The 23,797-nt window shown below is 41.9% G+C and overlaps 2 protein-coding genes across 2 annotated transcripts in view; one reads left to right on the top strand and one right to left on the bottom strand.

The window, feature by feature from the left end:
* Positions 1-16,196, bottom strand: part of LOC131104885 (sodium channel protein type 2 subunit alpha-like) — a 45,760-nt gene extending 29,564 nt beyond the window's left edge. Inside the window, exons 1-6 of the mRNA XM_078796600.1 lie at positions 15,780-16,196; positions 7,450-7,769; positions 5,915-6,032; positions 3,555-3,645; positions 3,297-3,425; positions 1,046-1,137 (exon numbers count right to left, since the gene is read on the bottom strand). Of these exons, the coding sequence (XP_078652726.1) occupies positions 1,046-1,137; positions 3,297-3,425; positions 3,555-3,645; positions 5,915-6,032; positions 7,450-7,716 (697 nt within the window). The 5' untranslated portion in view covers positions 7,717-7,769; positions 15,780-16,196. The remainder of the gene's footprint in view (positions 1-1,045; positions 1,138-3,296; positions 3,426-3,554; positions 3,646-5,914; positions 6,033-7,449; positions 7,770-15,779) is intronic.
* Positions 16,197-18,058: 1,862 nt separating this feature from the next.
* LOC131104912 (cordon-bleu protein-like 1) lies at positions 18,059-23,797 on the top strand. Its single transcript, XM_058052578.2, has 8 exons — positions 18,059-18,388; positions 19,749-19,840; positions 19,933-20,082; positions 20,296-20,563; positions 20,653-20,765; positions 22,478-22,642; positions 22,713-22,803; positions 23,506-23,797. The coding sequence occupies exons 3-8, from the start codon at positions 20,047-20,049 to the stop codon at positions 23,532-23,534; spliced, it is 702 nt and encodes a 233-aa protein (XP_057908561.2). The 5' UTR covers positions 18,059-18,388; positions 19,749-19,840; positions 19,933-20,046; the 3' UTR covers positions 23,535-23,797.

Raw genomic sequence — 23,797 nt, 5'->3', positions numbered from 1 at the left:
GGAGTCGTCAATTAACCTAGCATGTTTTTGGAATGTGGGACGAAAACAGAGTCCCCGGAGTTGAACTCCTAGCTCTGAGGACTGCGCGCTAACCACTCGACCGCTATGCAGTCTGCATTATAACTTGATAAAAAATATATATATATGAAGAAAAATACTTTTCAGTTCCAAATTACTTTGTAAGGGCTGCACAGCGGTCATGTGGTTAGCGCGTAGACCTCACAGCTAGGAGACCAGGGTTCAATTCCACCCTCGGCCATCTCTGTGTGGAGTTTGCATGTTCACCCCGTGCATGCGTGGGTTTTCTCCGGGTACTCCGGTTTCCTCCCACATTCCAAAAACATGTTAGGTATGAATGTGAGTGTGAATGGTTGTTTGTCTATATGTGCCCTGTGATTATACCCCGCCTCTCACCCGAAGACAGCTGGGATAGGCTCCAGCATCCCCGCGACCCTTGTGAGGATAAGCGGTAGAAAATAAATTAATGAATTACTTTGTATTGTTTCCCAAAAAGGGTTCATTTTTTGTGTTTCCTCTGCAGCACAATGAGACACAAAACCTGCAGCCCATTTCCAATTAGCACTAGGAAGATGCCAGGTTGGGCCTCTTCCTCCTCATCCACGCATCTCGTTGCGAGAACCAAGAACATGCCAAGAACTGTGAGTGTTGTGTCACGTTCTTGTGTCTTCACTTTCTTCTCAGTGTTTCCCGTACATGAAATAAATAAATCTGAACCGCCAGAGATTGATTTGGCAGTACCTGTTTCCCCTCGCTCACAAACACATTATGATCAGACTGTCTGTATAGCTTATCATTACAGCTTGTACAGTACATAGTTTCTTCAGTCTTTTGGTTAGTTACATAGTGTTTGCACAGTGGTGCACACGTTCACTCACACACCAAAACGGACACCTACACCCATGCCATGACCAAACAACCGAGAAGGTTCAAGAAAAGGGGAGGGGTAGGATGACGACAAACAGTCACACACACACACACAAGGTCACACACAAGGTCACAAGGGGACAAACTTGGGCGGCCTTACCTGGTATCACTGAGATAGTTTTCAAAGCTCTCAACACTCTGAATGTGCGCAAGGCGGAAACATTGCCGAGGTTTATAAACTCTGTTATATACCTGAAGGATTACAGTAAGAACACACTTATGATACAGCATCAAATAAGCATGGACACAAATACGCAATCTTAACATCCAGGGGTCTTCCTGGATTGCCATTGCCTCCTGGTGTGAGCAAATGTTGTGGAGTAAAATCGGGCAATCTGGTTACACTGTCATGACCTTCTTTTGGCAAAGGCAAACATGCGTTCTGTTTTGCAGTACTTTGAAAAAAATCTGCAGAAATTGTAAAAAAATAAAGTCAAAATATTAACAGAAAAACGATATAATCTAGTGAGAAAAAGTCATCATTTCACAAAGATGATGTGGTCATATTATGAGGAAAATAACATAATTTTACTAGTAGAATGTTGAAATCCATCCATCCATTTCTATGGCACTTGTCCTCACTCGGATTGCGGGGTTATGCCGGAGCCTATATAGACAAACAACCAATGACACTCACATTCATACCTATGGACAATGGAAAGTCTCCAATGAACCTAACATGCGTGTTTCTGAAATGAGGAGCGAAGCCAGAGTACTCATTAAAAAAACACAAGCGCACAGGGAGAACATGCAAACTCCGCAAAGAGATGTTCAAAGACAATTCAAACCCAGATTTTTCAGCGCTCGTAACTAACCACCACAAGATGCTAACTGCTGCAGCCCCGATGTTTAAATATTAAAGAAAAAAAGTTGTACTATTATGAGAAACAAACAAATGAAGCTTTAATATTTTAAAATTAGGTTGCATTAGAGGACGAGTGGTGAGCATGTAGGTCAGGAAGACCTGGGTTTGATTCTCCACTTGGCCATCTCTGTGTGGAGTTTGCATATTCGTGTGTACATGAGTTTCTCCAGGTACTCTGGTTTCCTCCCACATTCCAAAAACATGCTAGGTTAATTGGCAATTGTAAATTGTCCATAGATATGAATGTGAGCCTGAATGACTGTTTGTGCCCTGTGATTTGTGAACAGGGTGTACCACGCCCAAAGTCAACTGGGATAGGCTCCACCATACCCGTGACCCTAGTGAAGATAATCGGTATAATAAATTGATGGATAGGTTATGATGACAGTAAAGTCCAAATTGGGAAGAAAATCCTAATTGAGAGAAGATAAATTATGAGAAAAAAACACTTTATAAAAAAAAGTCAAAATATTATGTATTCTAACGAGCAAAAGTCACAAGATTAAACTCTATAGTGTCATTTTAGTAGCATAGAGTTGAAATATAAAAAAAAGCTCATGCTTGCTCCTGCCCCCCAATCGAACCTCGGGTTAAACCTATTGGATGTGATTGGCCATATTTTACCACTTTACCATCATTTCCTGTGTATTATCTATAATTATGTGTATTTATGTTTTTATTGTATTTATATAATATAATAAGAATATTATACATTGTATTTATATATAATTATGGATTACCTATATTACCTGTATTACCTCACCTGATTTCATATCAATGTTGCTCAGTGGCGTTATTAGGCCTATTTTTAAATAATTTTATATTTTTTATTGATTTTTTTTTTTACAAAAAAATATCTGACAAATTTCATATAATAGGGCAAAAGCAGGCTAATAAGCAAGCCAATAAGCAGGCTAATGCTAGCTTACTAGCAGTAGTAATAATCGGAAGGATAATAATGATGATAGTAATAATAATAGGCTAATTAATAATACAATAATGATTATTATATAATTGACCACTAGCCACTGGACAGAATGGTTGCAGAGCTTGAGCAGCGGTTTTGCAGTGTAGATTGTGTGTACTTGTGTACATTTAATGGTGGCCTAAAACAATTGAGTATCTCTACTAAATCTGTCCAAAAGTGGGAAAGTTATAGCCCTGTTCTTGTTCGTTATTTGTTTTGGGGATTTTTTTGAATGTCTACTACATTCATTCATATCCTGTGCATCTCCAGGGGGCTAAGCCCCCCCTGTCCTCAGAACCTACTGACGCCCCTGATGTTGCTAATAAAAGAGTCAGTTGTGACATATTGATTAGTTCCAGCACTGCAACACTCCCCCTTTCTTCTTAATTGCTGATTGTTCTCCAACAACAAAGGAAGTCATGGTTGCCCAATATGTTGACTTGCCATAAAACTATCTTTGATTGTGTTTTCCACAATGTTTTCTCACAGTCAGAGATTTGAGATAAAAGTGTTACTTACGCCATGAGGATGACGCTAAAGTCCAGCCAGTTCCAAGGGTCACGCAGGAATGTGAACTTCCCCATACAGAATCCTCTGGCCAGTATCTTTATGAGGGACTCAAAGGTGTAAATCCCTGTGAATGTGTATCTGGAAAACAAAAAAGAAGAAAAAGGACAAAAAATAAAGTTGCGTTCACACTTGTAGTGAAGTAACTTGAAAACACAATTTTAACCTTAACACAGATCTCAAAAGGAGTGAGAGAGAAATGGGACTTACTCTACATTCTTGGCCCATTCCGGAGGGTTACTCAGGGTCATGAAAGCACAGTTGGTTAGTATGGTGAACATGATCAACATGCTGAACATAGTAGAAACACGTAAGTCAAGGAGCAATAGATAACTCAGAGAAATGTTCAAAGGAACCACCAACAAAAGCAACCAACCCGGTGCATCCATTCAAAAGGGTCCTACGTGTTTCACTAATGCTGCATTCAGGACTACTGGGAGTAGGAAATCGTTCACTCAAAATATGTGAATATTCTCAATTATCCGGGTCATTGTATTCACAGGGCACTGACTCAATCTCAGCGGGTTTTCTTGAATGATATTCTGGCAGAATAGCTCCCCATACTGGAGCTGTCCTACCTAATCTTTGAGGGAAGGAAGTGACTGCCATGAGATGTGCCTGACAGTAGCTCCTGTGTGAGTGTTCACTGAATATGTGTTCTCCGTTTGAAGCTTATTATTTATGGCTAAGGCATGTACTACGGATGCATGGCGGTCATGTGGCTGCTGACATCATCACACCACACAAAGTCTGTCTAAATTTGACGAAGCAATACAATCTTGGCCAATGTTCACCGTGAGCAGGCGGTGAAAATTAAAAAAATAATAATGTTGCCTCCACAATGTCACATTTTGGGCTGCACGGCGGTCAAGTCTTCAGCGCGCAGACCTCACAGCTAGGAGACCCGGGCTCAATTCCACCATTGGCCATCTCTGTGTGGAGTTTGCATGTTCTCAACGTGCATGCGTGGGTTTTCTCCGGGTACTCCGGTTTCCTCCCACATTCCACAAACATGCTAGGTTAATTGGCCACTCCAAATTGTCCATGAATGTGAGTGTGAATGGTTGTTTGCCTATATGTGCCCTGTGATTGGCTGGCCACCAGTCCAGGGTGTACCCCGCCTCTCGCCCGAAGACAGCTGGGATAGGCTCCAGCACCCCCACGACCCTTGTGAGGATACGCAGTAGAAAATGAATGAATGAATTTCTACTACGTTGGGTAGTACAAGAATAAAAGAAACTATAGGGGTGTTATTTCATGTCTAGAGGGTTCCAATAATGCTAAAACACGTATTTAGAAGGTCAGGTTTTCGATGCTGAAACTATGAAAATATTCAATTTATGAAGAAGGGCTCCTACATTGCAATCCACTCATCACTGTTGGGTGTAAAACAATGAGGCTTGATTATTATCTTTAGCCCTCTATACTCTAGTAGATCAGTCCTTCCTCCACAGGCTTCACCACTGCTGGGCCCTGCGCTCATCTGAGCACACAACTTTGGAAGTGCAATGGATGAGATCTGACTTTGCCCCCCAAGCTTTGGAACGGCTTCCTGCCTGAACTACAGTCTATCACGGCTGCTACCGACGCAACTCTTGCTTGTCAAACCAGATATTCCCTTGTATCGGTTTAGCTTTCACAACCCTAATATTTTAGAATGTCACTCATTTACTTCACACATACAGTATTTACAAGTGACTTCTCCAGTAGGAATTTGAACCTTCAGGAAGATTCCGTTACAGAGGTCTAGAATCACTGAGTCAAGTTTTCTGGAATTCAGCATTTCAACAGTGTGTAAAATGCTGACATGGCCGAGCAATTCACATTTCATGTACGTCTGTGTACATTAGGGGTGTCAGGAGATGATGCAATACACGAGATTGGGTCTACAAGAACGAGACAAGATGAGATTTTTACATGACGGCAATATATTGCAATCTACTCATTTAACTTCTACTACGTTACACTCTGCTGGACTGTGTGTATGTTAGCGGCCCCGCCTCCACCCCCCGCGGGAGGCGAGAGACACAAAGACGTATTTACATGTTTTCTTCAACCTGTACACCCAATCCCAAATACGTATTTCATGTTTTTTTTGTTTGGTTTTTGGCACGAGAGGCAAAAAGAGGTGATGACGTCACTGCACAACAGAAGCGATCATGTTTGGTGCAGTTTTAATCCGTAATATCTGCCTAAAAATGCATCTTTCTCTGCCATGCCTGCACCCACCGAGACAAAGAGACTGTATGACTCACTCTGTTCATGTTGTTGTTCTATGGAACAAATGCAGCAAGGTGCTGAAACCAGTGCACAGAATGATATCTCTCCCTTCTTGTTTTGAGGCGGGAGATGAGGATAACAGACACACATGCACATGGCAAAAGCCGGCAAAATAATTTTGTTCATTTTCATTTATTGTGTGATTTTATCGTCCTAGGCTGAGATCTGTGTGACTTTGTGACATGAGATCTGGTGACATCCCTAGTATTTACTCTTTTCATTCTGGCATCTTTGCTGAACCTTTTGAATCCATGTCAAGCACTATCCATAGCAAACTGTAAAAGGATATGAGTGTACTAAAACTTTAATAGCAATCCTCCTCAAAGGGTTGAAGGGGCTCAACATGTACAAGGCAGGAGTGGCGTTGAAACGAAAGATTGCCTTCCCGTGATTCAATACTATAAAAGTCTGAAAAAGAGACAAAAAATTGTGAAAGACATCGAAAGATGTTAGTACTTCTCATACTACTACAGTAAATCTCGGATATATCGGATTCAATTGTTCCCACTGGTTTTGTCCGATATAAGCGAAATCCGTTATATGCGTATACCGGAAAATGTTCGTTTTACGCATATATCGGATTTATATCCGGTATATGCATAAATCGGATTTTATCCGTTATAAAGGCACTTAGGCACTTCCTTGACTATGTTTCCAATGTACCTGGACGCGCAGACAACGCTGCAAACGCTGCAAATGACGTCGTATAGCGGCCTGTCACGATTCGGCGAATCAGAGCGCCACGATGTGGCCATCCGACATATGCGAGGGAAATTTAATGGAAATGCATTGGAACGGGACTGGAGATTTTGTCCGAAATAGGCGAAATCTGTTATAAATAATCCGATATATGCAATGAATTTTTATTGGAAAGGCATTACAGAAAAATTGGTTCTTTGTTATCTGTCCGTTGTGAGCGAATTTCCGATATATCCGAGTCCGATATATCCGAGGTTTACTGTATGTGCATTTTTCAAAATGTGTTTGAGAGCAAATGAAATTAATGTAAGGCTATGTCCAAATTCGGGGTCTGCATCCTTCTCAGTGTGCATTTGAAGGCTGCTGACATCATCACACCACACAAAGTCTGTCTAAATTTGACGAAGCAATACAATCTTGGCCAATGTTCACCGTGAGCAGGCGGTGAAAATTAAAAAAATAATAATTTTGCCTCCACAATGTCACATTTTGGGCTGCACGGCGGTCGAGTCTTTAGCGCGTATACTTCACAGCTAGGAGATCCGACTTCAATCCCACCCTCGGCCATCTCCGTGTGGAGTTTGCATGTTCTCACCATGCATGCGTGGGTTTTCTCCGGGTACTCCGGTTTTCTCCCACATTCCAAAAACATGCTAGGTTAATTGGCGACTCCAAATTGTCCATAGGTATGAATGTGAGTGTGAATGGTTGTTTGTCTATATGTGCCCTGTGATTGGCCAGGGTGTACCCCGCCCTTGCCCGAAGACAGCTGGGATAGGCTCCAGCACCCCCTGTGACCCTCGTGAGGATAAGCGGTAGAAAATGAATGAATGAATGTCACATTTTGCTTGTTTGTTCTTCATTTTTTACTTCTACTTCCACTCTCTTTGCAGATCAGGTCGGCAGGTAGGTCGTATGGGTAAAGATGTCACCAAGCAACGCAAATTGGACGTTTTTTCGCTGGCTAAACGATCGGAATTAACGCTGATCACGCTGCTTTCAGCAGTACCGTCACACATGGGTCCTTCAAAGGATGCAGATGAATTTGTCCATAGTTGATGGAATATTTGGACAAGGGCTTTTCTGTGTGACTGGTCAGAACATTTTATGATGGATTAAAACAGACCTTCTGATTGCTGTAGAAGGTGTCCATATCCTCCAGAGGAGTGGACACCAGACCTGAAGGGATGTCCCCATAGATGAAGGGGAGTGACTTCCCTGCCTCCAAGTCACTGTTGGGCCTGGGCCCGTTTTCGTCGTCGCTATCGCTGCAACGCTCTGCCTGTGGTCGCCGGGCCTGCTCTTCAGCGATGCGCCTCTCAATGGCAGCCAGTGACTCTGGGGTGAAGGGGCGGAAGCTGTCAGGACCGGGCGGTACCAGCAGCTGGGCCATCTTGTCATCCTGCTCCTTTAGAGATTCGATAGAGGCTCAGTTGGGGGAGTGAGCTGCAGCAAAAAAAGTAAATAAAGCGTTAATAGTAATAATGGATTAGATTTACATATATATAGCGCCTTTCAAGGTACCCAAAGTGCTTCACAGTGAACCGATTTTTCATTCACTCTTCGGTCACACTGGTGGTGAAACACGGATGCCAATTTGAGCCTACAGCCTCAGCGACCACAACCAAACATTCATTCCCATTCATACATCAGTGTGGGCAGCACTAGAGACACAAGGGATGGAGATTCTGGACTACATGTTCTTTCTCCTTAGGTTTCATTATTTTGAGAGTTTTGTGATAGAGCATCGGCTTCTCAAATCAAGGAATCCTTCCATTTTTCATTGCATATGTCAAGTATGTCACCAATAGAAACATTTATTTACATGCATGACCTTTATTCGTGTAGCTAGTGTGTGGTTAGCATGCAGGCCTCACAGCTAGGAGACCCTTGGCCATCTCTGTGTGGGTTTTCGCCCACATTCCAAAAACATGCTAGGTTAATTGGTGAATGTGAGTGTGAATAGTTCTTTGTCTATATGTGCCCTGTGATTGGCTGGCCACCAGTCCAGGGTGTACTCCGCCTCTCGCCCGAAGACAGCTGGGATAGGCTCCAGTATTTTTTCCAGTATTTCTCCCTCCACTTCCATGAAAGTCCACTTTTTCATCGTTCTCGTCTTCCAATCAGCCATGATTCCAATGCAATCAAGGCTCTTTAAATAAGGACGCAACATTCCTGAGTCACTTGCATTGACCTTCTATGGTGAAGTGGAGGCGTGGGAGGGGCACAACTTGAGGCGGCGTTGCGTAACCTTGTGGGAGAATGCGGCGAGGCAACGAAAGACATGGAAAACAAAATTACAAAAAAAGTTAAGGCAAGTTTCTATTGTAACGCGGTACTTACTGTACATACCACAGCACATGCTGTGAGTTGCATCATCTCCTCCCCAATGGAGCAGAAGATCCACAACAAGGTAAACTTAATGTTGCACAAATCTGTAAGGTTAAGGTTAATGTACCTTACTAACGTATCAGGTGGAGGGCAAACGTTATCTTAATTACGACTAATGTTGAATGTGTGGCAGTTCTTTACGATGTTAACGTGACTTCATGCGGGGTTTATTTCAGTGACAGGGATGAGAATAAGAGAGAGAGATTGAGAGGGCACAGCGATGTGCCTGCTCACGCAGCAGTAATGATTGCAGGTTAATGTGGCTCAAAGTCTGCCCGAAAGTTAAGGCACAAAAAAGTAGTCCCCAACCGCCATTGCTCACCCACTCCAACAAGACAAAAGGACATGTATTTGCTCATAGACCAAATGCCATTCGCCAAACGCCCTGACAAAAATCCACAAAATTAAGGGGGTATAGACGTATAGGCCCCTCAAAGCGACATATGAAATTGGAAGTGACCTGCAGTGTGAACATAGAACATAAAACTAATATTGATGCAACAATCAGGCAGTTGGCTTGTCCCTGCTTCAGGGTGGTGCCTCTGTAAATTGACTATTTTTTTCTTTAATAAACTGGTAATTAATAATATTTTTACTGATGATCAATTACATTTGATAATCAAATCCGCACACTACAAAGGCCAACAGAAAACAATTAACCAAATGTGCTGGCCTCTAGCCACATTACCAAATTAGCGTGTGTCCCAGCACACTTACCGGACATATCACAGTCAAGTGGCAAATATGTCACTGACTTCTCATCCACCTCTATTATTCATTTATTTTATGCTAAACCATGAAGTAAAACGCCACAATAAAGGTCATATTTAAGTTGTAAACATTGCTGCATCGGGCCGCACGGTGGAGAGTGGTTAGCATGTAGGCCAAATAGTTAGACCTGGTTCGATTCTCCGCTTGGGCATCTCTGTGTGGATTTTGGATGTTCTCCCTGTGCGTGCATGGGTTTTCTCCAGGTACAGGGTACTGGGTACTGGCTTTCCTCCCACATTCCAAAAACATGCTAGGTTAATTGACGACTCCAAATTGTCCATAGGTATGAATGTGAGTGTGAATGGTTGTTTGTCTATATGTGCCCTGTGATTGGCTGGCCACCAGTCCAGGGTGTACCCGTCTCTCGCCTGAAGTCAGCTGGGATAGGCTAAAGCATACCCGCAACCCTCGTGAGGATAAGTGGTAGAAAATGAATGGATGGACTTTGTTGCATCACTCGTACGTGGGTGACCTCTTCTACTATTACTACCGATTCTTGGTTTGAGCTTTCGGTACCTACAAGTACCATGCAGGGCTGCGTTATGACCTCCAAATTAAATTGCATTATCTTTCAGAAACGTTGCATTCCATTCATTCACATTTAGAGTATACCATAATGTGGAGGCGTCACTGGAGGAAATGTGAGTGAAGTCTCTTGCCGGAGGACAAAAAAGCAGCGACTGATGGAGACACTGACCCAATTATCTAATGGCATAATTGTCAAATTTGCATAATTGGCCTTGAGGCATTTGCATGTAGTGGTGTAACTCAATCACCTTTCTTTTATTTGTTATGCCATTCCTGTTTGTCCTCAAAGTCTTTTGACCAGCTGTAATTGGAATGATAGAACAACGCAATGAAGGCTGTTTAAATATGGACATTCATGAGTCACTTGGCGGTGGAGTGGAAGCAAGGTGAGGGTGTGACGTGAGGTGGATTGTGTGCGCACACGTCTACTCAAGGTGTAAGATCTACAAAACACCAACTGCATGAATGTTTAAAAGTCTGAATATTTTCATCCATATGCACATTTTGGCTTTCAGGCGTACGGAAATCCATCCATCCGTTTTCGATACGTGTACCCCTGGAATGGCCCAAATGGCTCATGATTAACAATCATGACATTGCTAAATGTTCTCTGTATGCACAATGCGAGTAGCCAATATACTGTATATCTATGTAAGCTATGTAGCTACGGTCACACATGAATGTGGAGAAAAACAACAACTGTGCCTACCGTTCGTAGCTATTAACGACATATTTATACATGTACATGTGATTTCTACAGTACATGTGAATGAAGGCAGCCAAAGGGTCTGAGGGTAACAGAGGGTAACAAAGTAGCCATCACACTTCAAATGGCTTGCCATCCAGGTCAGGATGCATTCATTGAATAAAGGGCAACAGTTGTGTCTGGCAGGTAATTGTAATCACTTCAACAGAGATAGCACAATGTGGCTTGTATACGTTTTTCTCATTCAAAAACATGTTGCCAGGTCTGGTGACAAAAACAAGCAGCTCGCTGACATGAGGGGAACAAAACCAATAAAAAAGCAAGTCCAAAATTGCTTATAATAAGCAACTGTGGCAATGCTGGCCGTGGTGCTTTGTTTATATGGGACCTTACAGGTTAACTGTAAAAGCCAAACCTTTACCCACACTGCTTATAATGGTCTGCCTTGTCGTTTCCAAGGAACTGTGATGCAGAAGTCCATTTCTGCTACTGTTCATGACATTTCTCTACATGCATGCATTTTGTGCACTTCCAAGAGAGATTTCTGCAAATAAAAACTAAATGTTTATATCAAAATTGTACACATATTAAAATGAATGTACAGATAGGCTTTCAGATGGAACTGTCTGAACCAGCATGTACGTTTTTGTATTCATTGTGCCATCACATCTGATATCAGATCAAAGACATCATATATAATGGGAACTCATCCTGACAGCGGCTGAAAGTACGATGCCAACGAATGAGTTCATATTTTTCAGCCAACTACAAACAGCCACAGCATGCGATATGAAGTATGTATTCTCATCGGCTTATCTCATCCAATGAATCTCATTCAAAGAGAAAAAAAGATGTGAGTCAGTGTCTTAAAGATTGTGATGGGGAAGGAGGGGGGTAGTCAGAAATCTTAAGAGGGCTTTGTACATTCACACATTTAAATGTGCCAGCCCTTTTGTGTAACAAACAAAAACAGTGTGCATTACTTATTAGCTGTGTGTCCAGCCCTCAACCTGGAGAAGTGGATTGCACTTTGTCATAAAATATCCTACATGCAGATTTTAACAACCAACTAACGTTTTATTAATCTTTGTTTCGTGGCGTCTTTGCTCATTTGCATACTAACACTGATTGGATGTTTACTGAGGAGAAGTGATGGGGGGAGTGTGAAGATAAAATTGCAAAATGGTGGCGGGCTCAGAAAACAAACAAGCAATGCGGTTAGTTTGGAGCTCGTTTTTATCCAACAGCGAAGCTACAGGTGTATATCACGTTCATGGGGTATGCAGTAACTTTTTCAAGTGTCACTGAACATTTTATTCTCTTTTTGCCATCATGTCTTTTTGCCATTATGTCCATGTCTAATGCTCGTTGAGTTGCAGTTACAGATTTGTTTGTTTTGAGAAATGTTTCCACAATGGAGGCACAATGTTCACCAGTCCAAAAAAAGAAACAAAAAACAATGGCATTATAAAGAAACAAAGCAAAATGGCATTATATGTACTTTTACTACTTACAAAAATAAAAACACTTTTTTGTTTCTTTACTTTATTTGTCTTTTATTTAACCTACAAATGTGTCAGATCATTTTGCCTGACCCTGTATCACTGGGGTCTCCTTCCCGTTATACTATTCCGACTTTATGCCTTTATATCCATCACCACCGTGACCATAAAATAGCATAAAGACAATGACCACACTGTTTGAGTGTACAATAAACAAAGTAATAAATAAAACACAAATAGTTGATAGCTCTAATAGTAATGGAAGTACTAATAAACCCTGCAACCTGGACATTGAATTTATTCTCTTATAAGTAGTAGCAATAAGTAAGTAATGGCGGTAGCTAAATCATTTCAGTAATTATGCTTCCTCATTTTCATTAGACTACTGCAAGATGCATTCAGGGACACTCCAAACATCACAACAACATCCTTGTTATGTGTGTATGTGTGGTCTAAACCAACAGAAAGACAATATTCTTATCACTCACTTTGCAACTCTTAGAGCGGAAGTACAATTTGCTGCATTTAATATGCTTGAAAATCCCTGAAAAATGATTGGGATCGGAATCGGCAGCATAAAACCTTGATCAGAGCATCCCTAGTTAAAAGCAGACCTCCATCATCATCTTAGTAGAGTACCATTACTGCTGTTGACACAAGCATTGTAATACACCTTGCCTTATCCCACATTATCCCATGTAATAACTGGGAAAATCGTCTACCACAGTTACAGCACTGAACATCTTCTCCACTTTGCACGAACCTACTGTATGATCGCCTCCACACTTTCTGTTGCACACTGCTGCAATCTGCTCATATCTCTGGCAATTACAACACCAGACTGCTGGTGGCCTTACTGGGGAACCCGTCAGTCTATCTACCATTTATTATTTTTATTCATCATTTATAGTTAGTGAAAGTTTTAGCGGTGTACCAGTACATGTACAGTATATGTAATTTGTATGGATTACCAACACTGTCCACGTTAAGTGGCAGACACAAAGTGTTGTTATGCATCTACTCAGTAAACAAATACAATACAGTTCAGCATTTGGCTAGCACCAATGATAAGCCAGGGCTTCTTTTTAGCCAATCAGACTTCAGATATGCACTGAGGAGAAGAAGTTCTATGGTGAGTTGTAGTATTGTAGTATGTATTTTACTTGAAAGGTTTTATATTTTTGTCATGTTATTAAATAAGTATTGCTCCAGATAATGATGTAGTGTAGATATTTGGGGTTGTGTGAACCCTTAATGACCGAGCCATTCTATTTACGATCGTTACATTTGGCTGACCGTCAACTTTACAAGCACTGTTGTACCGCTGATCACCGGTGAATATTCGTCACTAATTCGAAGATATAAGCAGCAATGTCGGTCAGGTGTATTGGTGATGACATATTTGAAGTATTTTTTGTATTTGTTTACCAGCATAGACTCTGTGCTTTTGTCCATGAATGGACAATTTGTCCCAGACTTGTTTAAGTTCAGGAGGAGACTGGTTAGCGGTTTGTGAGGACATGCCTATGCCTATGCGCTATGAATGACTTAGCTCCTCTAAATCAGAGGCCATGGTTCTCAGTCGGAAAAGGGTGGAGTGTTCCCTCCGGGTTGGGAATGAGGTCCTGCCCCTGGTGGAGTTCAAGTATCTCGGTGTGTTGTTCACGAGTAAGGGAAGGTGGCAGCGTCCGCTGTACCGGACCGTCGTGGTGAAGAGAGAGCTGATCCGGAAGGCAAAGCTCTCAATTTACCAGTTGATATTCGTTCCCACCCTCACCTGTGGTCATGAGCTTTGGGTCATCACCGAAAGAAGAAGATGGTGGATACAAGCGTCTGAGATTAGTTTCCTCCAAAGGGTAGCTGGACTCACCCTAAGAGATCAGGAGCTCAGGAGCTCAATCATCCAGGAGGAGCTCAGAGTACAGCTGCTTCTCCTTCACATCTAAAGGAGCCAGTTGAGGTGGCTCGGGCATCTAGTCTGGATGCCTCCCGGACACCTCCCTGGTGAGGTCTTCCGGGCATGCTCAGCCCGGAAAAGGCAGACTGAGGACAAGCTGGAGGGATTATGTCTCAAAGCTGGCCTGGCAAGGCCTTGGTGTCCTCCCGGTGGAGCTGGAGGAGGTGGCCAGGGGACCGGAAAGTCTGGGCTTCCCTACCAAGACTGCTGCCCCTGCGACCCGATATTAACTCCTTGGTAGGGAAGGAGTTTATTTGTAGATCTTAAACATATTATTTTCACTTTTCATGTTTTTAGTCGGATATATTTAGTCCAATATAACCATATTGTCCAGCACTTCATTAACTATACTGATATTTACCAATATTGGCTGCACTGCTGATGAGTGGTTAGGGCGCAAGCCACACAGCTAGGAGACCCGAGTTCAATTACACCCTTGGGCATCTCTGTGTGGAGTTTGCATGTTCTTGGCTATTTTTAAAGGACCAGAAATATTTTTTTGTATGTAAATATGGCACATTTCTTACTCAAACCAACACATTTTGAAATGAAACCCCTGTGCGTGGGTTTTTGTCCAGGTACTCCGGTTTCCTCCCCCATTCCAAAACATGCTAGGTTAATTGGCGACTCCAAATTGTCCATAGGTATGAATGTGAGTGTGAATGGTTGTTTGTCTATATGTGCTCTGCACACTGGCGACCTGCACACCGGCAACCCTCATGAGGACAAGCGGTACAAAATGAAATAATGAATGAATTGATGGGGGTTTTTTGCAAATGCATTGCAAATTATGAAAAGTCAGCATAATCCCAGCCACCTTCCCACCACAAATACCAGTCCTGTGGAAAATACTGACAATCGCTGCTAACCAAAAATATAAGCTATTGAAAAGAGATAGCTGTGACTGTATGGATCCATAGGTTACAGAAAATGGGATGCACTCTAATATCACCTGCTGCAAATTCAAAGTCACTGACGACATTTGAAAAGGCCATACATAGTATATTTCAAAAGGTTTTTGTTAAGAGAGAACCTCTGAATGGATGTGAATGAGTCTGGGCGTGTCCTTGCCAGATGTGTCTATTTGCTCACAATACATCTATAAAAGGCAGCAGACAATTGCCCCAAAATAGACCATTTGTTCTCTATGACAACACAACCAGTCCCTATGCAGTACCGTGTATTCAACCATCAATGCTTATTGTCCACAACGAATGCCTGAAGCAATGATAGCTGGCAGGTTATTTTTCGTCCATTTTGTCCTCGTCAACGTTATTAACTATTTACACCTCGCCGAGTGAAGACATCATGCATTCAACTTTAGCCATTTAAACTAAATATATCGTTTGGATATTTATACAAGCGTGGATTCGTTTCAATATATTTATTTGTGAGTGCGGTTTTGGTTGATTTAATTGATTTATGGACGGGCCACGCGCCTTCGCCGCCAAAAGACAATGCACGCGCAACAGATTTAACATCCATTTTGTACCAACTTCCTATAAGAGCATCTGTACGCTGTAGCCATGCTTAAACAGTCACAACAAGTGCTACAAGTGCTGCTGTTGGTGGAATATAAGATGATGATGACAGGTACTCACCATCCCATATCCGAGAGAAGAGTTGGGGTTTTCTACCACAGGTTTGACGGACATGACAGATGCGAACATTTTCAAACATCCTTTTGAAAAATGGACGTGTTTTGTTCTTTTCGGGGACGTCTTCTTTATTTAGTCTCCTTTGGCTGCCGAGGAGAAATCAATCTTTGCCACTTCCGGTTGGTTGAGCATCATGGACGTGCAATGGTGGCAGTGGATGTACCTTTCTACATCAACAGGCACTCCTCAGGAGGACACTTGCTGTCAGCTGGGGAGGGAGGCACATTTAGAGCACAGTATGTGCCCGTTTGCTTTAGAAAACAACATTTCCATTCGTAAAAAAATAAATAAAACATTTTAAAATCTAATACGGAGTTACGATAGTATGTATGATCAAGGAGAGCACATAAAAGTACCTCCTTTTACATCAAATTGGAAGTGCCTTAGGAAATGTCGCCACCGGCTGGCAAGAGCTGCACATTGCACCCCGGTGCCTTGCGTCATGACTACTTGATGGAAAAGTACCTAGCATTTACCCAGCTAGCCATATTTGTTTTTGTTATGTTTTTTGAAAGTTGCGTGGCGGTTATATGTGTCACGCTTCGCTGTGACATGTGCCGTTTACCTTTTATTCTTATTTAAGAATGTGGCGGTAAAATCAACAGGGGCACACCTGCATGTTTTGTAATGAGCCATTTCTTAAATTCAACAATTTCTCACCATCTTTATCAAAATACTGGCACTTGCAACTTTCTTTTTTGGGTTTCTGAGGTGAGAAACACAATTGAATTCAATAAATAACTCATGGCAAAACAGGAAAGTGGTGTTCTTGTTGATCTGGCTGCCATATACTTATAGTGTCTTTGGGAACAGTCATTTATCCCTTTCATTTGTCATTTATGTGTATCAATATGCTTTTGTAATTGTTTAATACATGTAATTTAAGACACACGCCATGTTGTCAAAGTTTTTGACTGAAAAACACGCTAATCAGGGTGGACCCCAACCAAGGTTCCAATGTATTAGTATTCAATTAAAATTTGATTAACTCAGAATCATTACCATGATTCAACAATGCAACAATGCATTAAATGATGAAATTCCACAAGATAAATAAATAAATAAGACAAAATAAAAGGCAGTAGGTGACAAATTCTTTTGTAAAGATGAGCTCTTAGTTGATGGAAAGTATTGGCATCAAGCTGTGACTTTCATTAGCAGTAATGTGATGAATTTGGGAGATCTCCTGTGGTGTGAATGACATTGTGCTCATGGGAATTTTTTTTTATGAAAAATGTAAAATCGGTAACTGGGTGAACACTTCCTGAGTTGGTATGTTTTAGTACGGGCAGCAGGATGAGAGGATGGCAGCAGTTAGGTGGTTATGTTACAAAAACACACACAGCTCGATAAGTTTAAAGGTTGTCTTGACAAGCACGCTCTTCTTTCCAGCACCTGAGTGGAATTTTCACAGGTTGGCTCGGAAACTGACATCACAGGTCAAATTGTTACTTGTTACTTTGCCTCTTCACGATGCCATTTTACGTCAGCCTTTGACAAATGTAGTGACTTTTTTTCTTGTTCTTCTGGTTTCTAAGCTTCTAAGAACCAAAAAATGCTTTTCCTTTGTCAAATAACTGCAGACAGCTTGACACTCGGTACTGTTTCTCCTTGGAAAAGACAATACATGCCCGATACAATAGCTAATAGAATGGAGTACAATACACTACAATACACTAAGGCAGTACATGTGCACAAAAGACGGGTCTTTTGTTTGACTGAAGAATATTCTCTCACATTGTCATCACTATATGTACAAGTCGGCCCTATTGTCTGGACACTTTAATATCATTAATATTTAATTGATAAATAATTACCTATTTATGTAGTACATTCATTCATTCATTTTCTAACGCTTATCCTCACAAGGGTCGCGGGGGTGCTGGAGCCTATCCCAGCTGTCTTCGGGCAAGAGGCAGGGTACACCCTGGACTGGTGGCCAGCCAATCACAGGGCACATATAGACAAACAACCATTCACACTCACATTCATACCTATGGACAATTTGGAGTCTTTTAATCCAATTTTCCAAGACCTTTTCCATCAAAAGAGCCATTTTGCCTCCTTTTCCCGTAAAAAAAAATAGTTGAGAGCCGCCAAACATTACACTGCTTATAAAATTGTAATCTTTTTAAACGTTCTGCAGCCCCGTAGATGTTCACGAATGACCTGAGAGTGAGATTACAGGATTATCCAGTCAGTGGACACTTTACAAGACACTAAGTGTGAGATCATAACTGGCATTTGTCTCGTTCCTTAGTGTCGTCTTTGTACAAGATAATCCCCTAATCTGTGTAATGCAGGAATATACCCACATTTGCAGTTCATCCAGTCTTTTTCTTGTACAACTTGAACCCTGGCTAAAGCCTGTGTAGAGGGAAACGTATGCGCTTGCTCATGTAAAAGTGTCACATGACCAGGCAGGGTGTTTTAGAGGCGTGTCATCCAGGACGCCGTCTGGTAAACAGGGATTAGAGGGGACACAACCCTTTGCCTGTCTAGAGCCTCTACAGCGTGGACACTTTGCAAGAAAGTGGGACGAGTGGACACAGGTAAAAAAAAAAAAACACTATATGTAGACTGTCTAGGGCGGGGGTGTCCAAAGTGTGGCCCTGGGTCCACATTTTTTCCTACCCCTTGGCAGATTGTAAAAATAAATGGATTATTAATGAGATATATATGATTAGATGTGACCCTAATTTGCTTTCAAAGCTTGTGGATGTTGACGTTTGAAATGTAAGTCATGGACAGAGATACTCTTTTAAAGGCATTAATCCTATCAGTACTATAGGACTATAGGAAGTACTGAATACTATCAGTACTTGCTGAGAAAGATGAAAGGGTAGGATTAAATGCTTTTTCCTTCTCCTTTTGGAAATGTTGAATTGTTGGATTGGATAAACACATGATGTTCCTGAAAGTAACTTTGTTAAACATCCAACTATCTATTTTCTATGCCGCTGATTCTCACTAGGGTCGGGGGGGGTGTATGCTGGAGCCTATCCCAGCTGACTTTGGGTGAAAACATGTAAGCATGTAAATGCAGAGATTTTACATCAATTTTGTCTTAGTGTACTTGGCAGGAGTGGTCTTTAATCTCAAGTCAAGTCTCAAGTCCAAATGTCAAAATCATAAGCACTGTTTACTGTCTCCCAAACAAAATGCCATTTTAACATAGCATTCAGGATTCAGTCAGTGCGCAGAAATGTGATCCACTCCATCGTTTTCGTTTTTCAACCTGATTGGACGTTAATAGATGCATTCAATCAGGCAGATTATATAGGAAAATACTGTATGTTCTCTGACTGGAAATGACGATCACGTCAGTTGAATACTTTTAATGGAAATACATTTTACTCAACACATGTACTAAAAAGCTCAAGTATTTTCAAGTCTTCTGAATAAAGTTACATTTAAGTCCTGAGTCATTGATGTCAAAGTCCAAGTCAAGTTAATTCATTCATTTTCTACCACTTATCCTCACGAGGGTCGCGGCCGTGCTGGAGTCTATCCCAGCTGTCTTCGGGCGAGAGGCACGGGGTACACCCTGGACTGGTGGCCAGCCAATCACAGGGCACATATAGACAAACAACCATTCACACTCACATTCATACCTATGGACAATTTGGAGTCGCAATTTTGAAACCTAGAATGTTTTTGGAATGTGGGAGGAAACCGGAGTACCCGGACAAAACCCACTCACGGAGAACATGCAAACTCCACACAGAGATGGCCGAGGGTGGAATTGAACTCCGGTATCCTAACTGTGAAGCCTGCACGCTAACCACTTGTCCACCGTACAGCCCCCAAGTCGAGTTGATATTGTCAATTAAATTCCAAAGTATTCGAAATTGTGACTCGGGTCTGACTCGAATCAAAATGGACACTGTTGATATTTGGTATATCTCATAGGAGGCTGACCTGACAGGAGGATGATCATTTCCGGTGACGAAGCTGGAAAACTCATGGGAGAAGAACCAAAATCTGCTGATAGTCTTAGCCAGGTAGGTACCCCATAACAGGTTCATTTGGTCTTGAATGGGCAATAATTGGCCTAATTTCAACTGTATACTTCTTGTTTTTCTGTTTTTTTTAGTAACCCGTTGGACATATGTGACTGGAGAGTCAAATATCTCTCTCCAAACAAGAATTGTCAACTTGAACGCCCCATTCGGTTCACTGAAGGCAGATTGTGTTGATATCTCATGGGATGGAGGACAAAATCAGAAGGCCAGACATGCCTGAGGTGAACATTGTTTGTTAATACCATGGAACCCTCTTAAGTCGACATCCCTGTTGCTGGTTGACTACATCGACATAACCGAAAATGTGGGAGAATACCTGTATCTGTACGGAACAGGAACTGTCCCATCCAATCACCCACTGGGTTTACGACATACTATAAGGACAAATAGACTCTACTGTTCTTCAGACGTATTTTCTTTCTCAAACTTTGCAGGTGACCGTTCGTCTTTTGATCAATTACAACAAGTCCCACAAAACTGTTGTGAGAGTCAGCCCGCAGGTGCCCCTTGAGATGCTTCTCCCGGTGTTATGTGACAAGTGTGAATTAAGGGCGGAGACAACGGTCCTTCTGAGAGACGATCAGTCCAAAGAGCTGCTGGACGTCGCCAAGACTTTAAATGAGCACGGGCTAAGGGAAGTGTACGCTCGAGGCACGGCGCGTCCATTGGTTGATCAATACCAGCCCTGTACGCCTGAAGCAGGTGAGGCTGAAAAGCTTTCTGACGGAAAGTACATAAATGTGCGTCACAAAATGCAGTAGCTAATTTGCGCCAATCGTGTGTGTCAACAGACTATCTGGCTCCTGTACAACATTTGGAAGATATGCCTGTGAAAACAACAAAACAGAAGGAGATCACTGGGTTTCTCAGCTTGTTCCAAAGACTGAAGAAAAAAGCTGAAATGGTATGTGAAGGATTTGTTTCCTGTAAATTGTGAGAGACAAACATTTACAGTAAATCTGCTGTACAGCCAAAAGCTGTGTGACAAAAGAATGATGCTATTCTGCAAATTTGGGGCAGCGGTACCTCAGTCTATAAGGACTTAAGAGTGATGAGATGAATGGCCTCTAATTCCCATAGCCAGGTTGGACAAAGGAATACATGCCAACGTAGAACTTTGAAAGAAATCTCTGTCAAGAATGGAGTTTTGATATCTGGACATTGAGGAAATGAATACAAAGACATCAGAATCACAACAGTATAGTATACAGATATGAACAGTTTAGGCGTCCCTCATCAAGTCAAGTATGGATGTAGACATAAACCAACCACGAAGGGACGCGAACCTTCAGTCTTCTGATCCGAAGTCAGACGCCTTATCCATTAGGCTACGTGGTCCTCTGCCTGAAGTTTAAACAAGTTGATTTCCTTTTTTTGCTTTTCCATAGGCTGAGGATTTAATGTCCATGACCATGCTACTATGCCAATGTTAGCATGCTAGCAATGCTAGCATTAGCCTCGTAGCATTTTACAAATTAGCATACAAACCTTTCCATGTGAAGGAGGAATGGCTCGACTCTGAGATCTTCACCTTGATTATAAAAATCATATGCTTTGGTGCAGTAGATCTGCACTTTCTTTGGAGCCAGTTCTTCATTGTATTCTCAGGCCGTGTACTCGGCGTGTTGGTTTCCCTTCTTTTGAGTGGTTTGATGGTAAAATCCAGCAGAGGGCACTGTCTCACAAGGTAATTCAATCCACATTTTCCAGCAGGAAAATGTGACGACATGACGAGATGTGATGCAGTGAGTATAATATTGGATTCCTTAAGTCTGTTGTTGAAAAAATACGAGCATAAAAAGCTGCAGTCACAATGATCCAGATTTATAGTCGTCCCTCGTCACTTCATGTTTTTTTCAAAAATATATAAATTAATAAATCATGCTGTTTGATATGGACAATTATTGTTTTTAAAAATCAGCAAAAATCAGCTAATTTAGCACATGCGCATCATTCACCACGTATGCCACTTTGTGGGACACATCATCTGTTCATGACAGTTACATTAAACACAGCAGCAGGCTAATCCAGGCATATTGCTTGTTTTCTAATGGGTCATTTTATCTATTTCCACAAATTCTGCATGATGTGATTCGATGGTTACTAAGGCAAGGGGAGGGAGGGGCGATCTGGCATGCATCCAGCACAACCACGGAGAAGAGTGATGAGTGGAGCGGTTTTGTGCTTTTTTTCCGCAGAGTTTTCACTTCTAAAATGTTGATTTCAGGGAAGAAGCCATTTATTTACAAGGGGCGTTAACGTTTACTAAAGGTCATGTAGTATTCTGGTCACTAGTCATCGGTAATGTTATGAGACATGAGGTTAGATTACATTACCTTTCATACTACATGGAGGCTGGCCATGTAGTATTCTGGTCACTAGGCATCGGTAATGTTATGAGACATGAGGTTAGATTACATTACCTTTCATACTGCATGGAGGCTGGCTACTGAGCCAACATGGCATGGCTAAGAGCAAGTGCAAAAAAAAGGTTCTCCTTCCGTTTTGGCTTCTTTGTCTTTCTTCCCCACTCCGTTTGAAACACTTTAAATGTAGACAAAGTAAATTGAAAATGAATGAGTTCAAATCTCCTTGTTTATGTTTTATCCTCCTAAGGAAGGGACAGAAAAATGTCTGACTTCTGTTGGTGTGACCAAGCAGAATCTGTCTTACCCAAACACCCCACGGGCAGATATGTCCAAAAAGAGGCGAGCTCCACAGCCCCCCATGGGTGTGTCCCGGAGCATCCCCGACAACCTGAACAACCTCAGAGGATTCGAGGTCTGTCATTCGCTGCTGTTAAACACCAAGAGGTTCATTATTGTCGGGTTCAACTGTTGTTTCTCTGCAGAGACCTGCTGCCTCAAATTTAAGAAAACCCAAGAGGAAGGCCCCGCCCCCTCCCATTGTGAACATACAGCAGGTGGACACCCCTGATGAAGGTAAAATGACACGAACTTGCACACCTTTGCAAGCAAACCCTCACTCTGCTTTGTATCAAAAGCCTCGCCTTCTGGGAGCTGCTGTGAATTAGTCCCTTTGATATAACATTGCAACTGGAACTGAAACAAGCTGATGGAAAGTCTCAACCCAATAGGTTGAGACAGATTGATGCTCTACACTAAGCCTTGGTTCTGTTCCAGGCAGTTTTTCTGTGGAAAAGTGTTGCTCATGGGAGCTGAGGTGCTCTTTTTTTCATGTTTGAGGAGCGTTGCTCTACACCTGTTGCATATGTCAAGAGCATTGAATTTAGGAATTGACGATCATATAATATCTTCGTCAATAAACGAGAAGGGTATAGTATTGGTGGGGTGGTTTTGATTCAGGTGGAAAGTTACTGAACAAACAGGAAGCAATTTGTCAAGCTGAGAGAACATACAGTACATCGTCATGTTTGGATATGGCTTGTGGCGTACCCCAGGGGTCAATACTGGGACCACAGGGGAGAGGTTTGGCTGGTATGTGAATTGGAACGGGTTGAGCAATGGGGGGAGTATGGAGGTGATGTGGTCTTTAACCACCCTCCTGAAGCAGTTCATAAAGTCGTTGAGATGTAATGGATGGTTTATTGGGCATCGGAATTATTGATGATTTTAAAACTCTTATCCTAAGCCAGACCATTTTTGTTTTGATACTGCTTACAGAGTATGTGTTCCCTGAGCGTGGTGATTGAGGACTCCTTTCCCCTTTTTCTGACTTCCTCCTGGCTGGATGGGTTTTTCGCCCGATCATCTACATTCATGGAATCACTGCCCCTGCTCCACACACAAAATGGATTCTTTGAATGAATGTATAAAGCTTGGATGAATGCTTGTTTTTTTATTTTCCTATTTTTCCTTGTATTGTTTTTTTTTTCTTTCATACTCACATTTTTTTTCATTCACTCGTGTATTTCCTGACAGGTTTGTATCCATAATTTTTAGAAACAACAAGCCA

The sequence above is a fragment of the Doryrhamphus excisus genome, linkage group LG15 (genome assembly GCF_037039965.1).
Source record: "Doryrhamphus excisus strain RoL-2023G ecotype Guam linkage group LG15, RoL_Dexc_Guam_v1.1, whole genome shotgun sequence".
Classification (NCBI taxonomy): Eukaryota; Metazoa; Chordata; class Actinopteri; order Syngnathiformes; family Syngnathidae; genus Doryrhamphus; species Doryrhamphus excisus.
Note: the sequence above shows the minus strand (reverse complement) of the source record. Positions and strands in the feature narration are given on the sequence as shown.

Bases quoted from the DNA above. Each gene is read 5' to 3' on its own strand.
- LOC131104912 (XM_058052578.2), top strand. From the start codon at position 20,047: ATGGAGGACAAAATCAGAAGGCCAGACATGCCTGAG. The intron at 20,083-20,295 runs GTGAACATTGTT...CAAACTTTGCAG, and splicing joins GAAGGCCAGACATGCCTGAG to GTGACCGTTCGTCTTTTGAT. The intron at 20,564-20,652 runs GTGAGGCTGAAA...GTGTGTCAACAG, and splicing joins GCCCTGTACGCCTGAAGCAG to ACTATCTGGCTCCTGTACAA.